Raw genomic sequence first — 5,988 nt, 5'->3', positions numbered from 1 at the left:
ATGGAAGGTATAAGTGATCGTGTAGCTGGGTCAATAAGTCACCCTCCGTTTCTTGATGACAAAACCAACTATGCAGCATGGAAGGCTAAGATGAAAGCTTTTTTGTGGGCAAAGGATGTAGCTGTATGGGCTGTTATTGAAAGTGGTTGGGAGTATCCAACTAAGACTGAAAAAGTTGACACAAAAGAGATTGGAGAGGGCAGTTCTTCTGTTGAAGCCAAAGTTAAGAAGCCGATGAGTGAATGGACTATAGATGAGAACACCAAGAGTACAAATAATCAGAAAGCATTAAACTCTATCTTCACAGCGGTATCCTCTGATAAATTTCAGCTTATTTCTCATTGTTACTCTGCAAAGCAAGCATGGGATATTCTTCAAGTTACTCATGAAGGCACTACAGCTGTTCGAGAATCCAAGCTTCAGCAACTTATCCAGCAATTTGAAAATATGAAGATGGGTGAAGATGACAAGTTTGCTGATTTCTATGCTAGGCTCAGTGTTGTTGTGAATGGTTGTTTCAACTTAGGAGATCCCATACCTCAGCACAGAATAGTCAAGAAAATACTTAGGTCTCTTCCTATGAAATATCATTCCAAGAAGATAGCCATTCAAGAGTCGAAGGACCTGAATACCTATAATCTGCAAGAATTGATTGGAAACTTAACCACATATGAGATGGAACTCCCTGATGAAATGAAGAGCAAAAGCATAGCTCTTAAAGTGAAGAAAGACATTGAAGATGAGTCAACAGATGAAGAGGATGCTGATGAAGATGAAATTGATCTTGTCACAAGAAAATTCAGAAAATTTCTCAAGGATAGGAAATCCAAAAGAAGTGAATCAAGGTTTGACTCAAGCTCCAAGAATACAAGAATAAAAGAAAAGCCGGGTAATAAGGTTTTAAGGTTTGAAAGAGCACATGAAAAAAGAAACAACAATGCTCCAAAGTGTTTTGCATGTGAAGGGTTTGGTCACATTGCATCTGAATGTGCAAATACCTTGAAGAAGTCCAAGAATAAACGGAATAAAGCAATGAATGTTACTTGGAGTGACAGTGAAGATGACTCTATGCTTGAAAGTGATTCTGAAGTGGTGGCCTTGGTAGGATTAACAACTACTGGTGATGAGTCTGAAGTTGAAGAATTTGATCTTGAGGAAGTAATGCAACAATATATCATGTTGTCTGAGGCTTCAAAAGAATTGAAGAAAAGAAATTTAGAATTGAGTAATGAAGTTGAGAACTTGAAGACTGATATTAGTAGGACTGAAGCTGGATTTCAATCCCAATTGGAGGCAAGTGATGCAGTGAGAAAGTCTCTTGTGGAGGACTTTCAATCCCTTCAACAAAAGTACCAAGAGAGATGTGATAAAGTTGAAGAGCTTAAAACTGAAAAGGCTTGTCTGTTATATGAGCTTGAGCAAATGAAAACCAAGGCTGGATGCAATTCTTCAAGTGGTGAAAAGTTAGAAAATATTCTAATGATTGGTAAAAAATTTGGAGATAAACATGGCCTGGGATATGATGCTGAAAGTTCATCCAAAGGAGAGCATGTCACCAAGTTTGTTAAAAGCTCTGATCATTCCTCATCACAATCTACTTTCCCTGTGCGTGAAGAACCTAAACCAATGTTGAAGAATTTTGTGCCTGTGTGTCATCATTGTGGAAAGCGAGGACATATAAGACCGAGGTGCAATCAACTAAGAAAGAATTCTTCGAATGACAAGAAGCCACTCATGAATAAAAAGAAAGAATATCTTCAAGAAAAGCTGGAATTTCTTTTGAAAGAAGTAAATAAGATAGCAAGACTCGTTTCGGTTCCATTCTCACCTGTGCCCAAGATGAAGCAAGTCTGGATACGAAAAGAACCTCATCTCTCTAAGTTTCCACATACAGGTAAGTGAATTCTTCCAATGTGTGCTTGTGAAAAATATATTCTTGAATGCCAATAGCTTTATTGTTCATCATAAGCACATATATAGGGGGAGTAGTGTTGTTCTGCATGTTTACATTTGTTTTTTTTTTATCGCAAGTGTGTTCTAGTTTGTTAGGACTGAATGTTCTTTTCAATTCTAAGGTCTTAGTAGACGTGTGTTTATTTTTGCATTTTTCTATAAGATGTTCTTTTCTCTTTTTAGGTTTGTTTTTGTTTAGTCTTTATTAATTAAAAAAAAAAAAAAGGGAAAAACTGGAGTGTATGCTTTGATTTTATATCATACCATACCATGCCTCACGAGTATTTTTGTTGAGAGTGTTGAGTTGCAGGATTAATGGATGAATGTTTGGATGCTCAATTTCCAAGGAAAGCTAGGTTGCCGAAGTTTAAAACAAAAAAAAAAAAAATTGGTCTGGAACTTTGGCATCAACAACTCAATGCCTTGGAAAATTTCACAATGGTGTTACTGAATGTGTGAATCAGGTTAATCTGATCCATCTTGTGGTAAGTTGACAGGTAAGGTTAATAATATGAACATATCATGTGGTGTTTTCAATGGTGCTGAAAGAAGTTCTCTTGCACTTGAGTTCATGTTAAATGAATGCCAACTTTCAATGCCCTTGGATTAAGTATGTATTGACAATCTCAAGCGATTCATTAGAATTTGTGATCTAAGTTGGTTCCCAGTTTTTAACTTGTGCTTGTAGCAGCTGTGTGTTTGCATGTAGTATAGATTTGATTACTGTTGTCCTCATTTAGTTTCGAGTTACTTGACTATCTGCATATTTGTTGCAATCCTAACATGTGCATTGTAGTACATTATCACCTCAAGAGCAACTCATGAACTGAGATTTAGTTACATCACTTGGCCTTCTCCTGTAGTGATCTGTTCTTGCTTTTTGAGTGTTTAAAGGTCCAGAATTAAACCCTATTCTTTTCCCTCCCTTCTTGTGTTTATGGCAACTGAAGCCTTGCTTTGTCTCTTGCACTTGCACACCTAAGATGTTGAGCGGGGTATGCAGACCGAGTTATCACTCTTGTAATGGCACCAGTTGTTCTTTAAGGAGACATCCAGTCTACCACCAAATGTAGATGGGACACCTGCCTTGTAAAGCTAGAGTGTTTCAGGTCGAAACGGTGGTGGTCTAGGCAAGTCAGGCTATCTCGAAATGTAGATGGGACACCTGCCTTGTAAAGCTAGTGTGTTTCAGGTCGAAACGGGGATGGTTTGACTCATGATCTTTCTGTTAAAAAATAAAAATAAAAAAAACAAAGGAAAGCGGGGGTTCGCAACAAAAAAAAAAAAAAAATGTAATCAGTTGCTCAACGCTCAATGCGCCCTCATAGATCATGTCTCCATTTATATATATATTGTGCCTCTTCGTGATACTCTCTCTAAAGCCTCTGATGATCTGGGTTCACTTTTCAGCATAGCACTTTTAGTACCCTAACTCAATTTGGTTTTGAAATAAATAGTGTTTCGTTATTGAGATCTGCTCTCTTTCAAATCTGCTGGTTGATGCTCATGAGAAGTGTTCATGTTGATGTTATCTTGGAAAAGCTCTGCTTGATTGCTCTGTGTGTGGTAATGGTCTGTCTCATGCATCATCTCTGTTTGGTTCTTCTTAATTGTGTCTGCTACAAAGTGCATGTTACCTTGGTTCAAACATATACCCTATTCTTCTTGATCTTTTGAAAGTTGTCATAACATACTGATATTCAAGAGTGTTTGAAGGTTCACTTCTATTGCAGGATCAGTTTGACATTTTATTCCTAGCCCCCTGATTAATGTTTGTTTCCGCTGCTACCAATACATGAGTATTGAATTTAGGGGGAGTGAAATCTTATGCACAATATGCTTTAGTCCCTTTGTCCTTTCCAGGCAAAAAGGGGGAGAGATTGGAAGTTTAATGTTCTTAATGTTTCATATGCTTATGCTTACACTACTTCAACCATACATGTTCTTCACGGGTGTTATGTTTCTTGTGTGCAGATTGCAACTTGGAAGTTCATATTTCTTGGGTCATGGTAGCATAGGATCAACTATTGTGTATGGTTAAATGTATATGTTGTTTTGCCTAGGAAATGCCAAAGGGGGAGATTGTTAGTGCAATGTTTATTTTGATCGGCATTTCCTAAGCGCAACAACCAAGAGTCATCGTTTCTTGTAATAGCTTTCTACTATTGGATCCTTGAAAGAATGGAATGCTTCAAGCTTCATGTACCACTCTCATCAATCAGGTATGTCTTGCATACATGTGCATGCTTGTCAAGAGGTTAGGACTGAACTTGTCTTTAAATCCTATTGTAGGATGCGAAAATCTTTTCAATCCTAATGCATTGATATGCGAATTTTCAGATGGTTTTATCCAAAGCATTCAAACTTTCTTAAATTGGTTTATGGGCTTTTCTAAATGATGATTCTATTTTAATCCATGCTTTTTAAAAGACGTCATGAAGCCCATGTACATCAGAAACCCTAGCTCGTCCTCTCCTATATATATGTTTCTCTTAGGGTTGTTCAAGTGGTGGAATATATCAGAATATTTGGTCGTTGCCTTCTTGAGAGTTTTCTGCCTTTATCTTCAGAAAGCATTAAGCTAAAGTTTCATGTGAGAATTCTTCATAAGCTGTTCCTTGTTTAGCTTTTGAAGGATTATCAAATCCCAAGCTTTTTCTGTCAAAAAATTTTCTGGTTTTATGCTTCATGTGTGTTGGTAGTTCATGCATGATTTGTGCCTTGAGGTGATTGACAACCGAGGTGAGAGTTGTGCCATCTCAAGATTGACAAAGGAGAACAAGGTCGCTGATTTGGAAGTAGCAAAGACGAGGAGACACCGCTGCCCACTAGATTGGTTCTAGTAGATGAGTTGTGTAAGATCTTTATGTACTTTCATATTCATATAGTGGATTGTTCACCGGCATAGTGCCCGCAGTTGTTTACCTCTTTGGAGGGTTTTACTGCGTCAACAGATCTTGTGTTATGTGTGATGAGTTTACTTTGAATGGTTTGGTTAATTGAGTAAAGCATAACATCGTCAGACTTATTGAGATTGATCTGCAGTTTCGATTAGGATTCAAGTTATACTGCACTCCTATATTAGGATGCGAACAGGCCTGCACTCCTAAGACTAATTCCTAAATTTGTTGACATATTGATCAGTTGCATTAGTTGGGAAACACACATATCCATTCTGTAATTACAGTAACATTGAAACCTTATAGTGTCAAGAGTTACATCACCATTCAGCTATAAATCCATAGAGAAAATTAATCATCCAATTACATTCTTGTAGAGAAATATAGAGGTAACTGCTAAGGTTTCCAAATTGTTCCAGAATTCTAAATCCCAAGCTTAAACATCCAAGTGAAACTAACTAACATTCAAAGCTTCTCCTTATTCACCAGGAAAAGAATTCCCTTCAACAGACAAACCCAAATCTTTTGCTTTTTTTTTTTTTCAATAATTCATATGGTGAATTCAACAAGTGGCTTTATCAACCGTATTAATTTCCGTCGCCACAAGTGGCTTTATCAACTGTATTAATCTCCGTTCGGCACCATGACTGGTTTTCTCGTCGATTCTCTTTCCTCACAGCCGGATAGCTCGAACCACATCCATGAGTTTGTAAAGGAGGAGGAGGCGGTTCAAACGACACCAGCAACGTGGCCGGACGGCGAAGATATTGCAGATTTTCTTTCAGGTAAGGTTTGTAATCGAGTCTGTCTCGAGAGAATTCTGGAATAGTTTTTGTGACCGAAACAGAAACTTCCCGAAATGGAAAGGTGGAAAATGGTATTTATAGGAGGTTTCCTAAAATAGTAACTTCTCAATTTCATATTGTAACTCCTTATACGAACTCCGATTTTTGCATGTCTCATGTCCACGGACTTGGTTGAATGTGCTCTACATCTTTCAGGAACGAAGTTTTCTCGAAAAGTGGATCAAAGAAAAAGTTTAAACTTGGAGCCCCTAAACGTACGAAATGAGAAAAAAGTGAAAATTTTAATCATTTACCGTCCAAATGACCAGTAAACAGGTAAACTGAAGTAG

At 37.5% G+C, this 5,988-nt stretch overlaps 1 protein-coding gene across 1 annotated transcript; it reads left to right on the top strand.

Annotated features, from left to right (window-relative positions):
• On the top strand, nucleotides 1-2,563 carry LOC133716513 (uncharacterized). Its single transcript, XM_062143216.1, has 3 exons — nucleotides 1-786; nucleotides 1,006-1,894; nucleotides 2,451-2,563. The coding sequence occupies exons 1-3, from the start codon at nucleotides 1-3 to the stop codon at nucleotides 2,561-2,563; spliced, it is 1,788 nt and encodes a 595-aa protein (XP_061999200.1).
• The last annotated feature ends 3,425 nt before the right edge of the window (nucleotides 2,564-5,988 follow it).

This window comes from Rosa rugosa, chromosome 6 (genome assembly GCF_958449725.1).
Source record: "Rosa rugosa chromosome 6, drRosRugo1.1, whole genome shotgun sequence".
NCBI classification, from domain to species: Eukaryota; Viridiplantae; Streptophyta; class Magnoliopsida; order Rosales; family Rosaceae; genus Rosa; species Rosa rugosa.
This window is presented reverse-complemented; position numbering and strand designations above follow the sequence as displayed.

Excerpts from the sequence above, each read along its gene's own strand:
- LOC133716513 (XM_062143216.1), top strand. The coding sequence starts at position 1 with ATGGAAGGTATAAGTGATCGTGTAGCTGGGTCAATAAGTCACCCTCCG. Across the intron at positions 787-1,005 it reads ATGAAGATGAAATTGATCTT|AAGTCCAAGAATAAACGGAA; the intron begins GTCACAAGAAAA and ends AATACCTTGAAG. Across the intron at positions 1,895-2,450 it reads CTCTAAGTTTCCACATACAG|GTAAGGTTAATAATATGAAC; the intron begins GTAAGTGAATTC and ends GTAAGTTGACAG.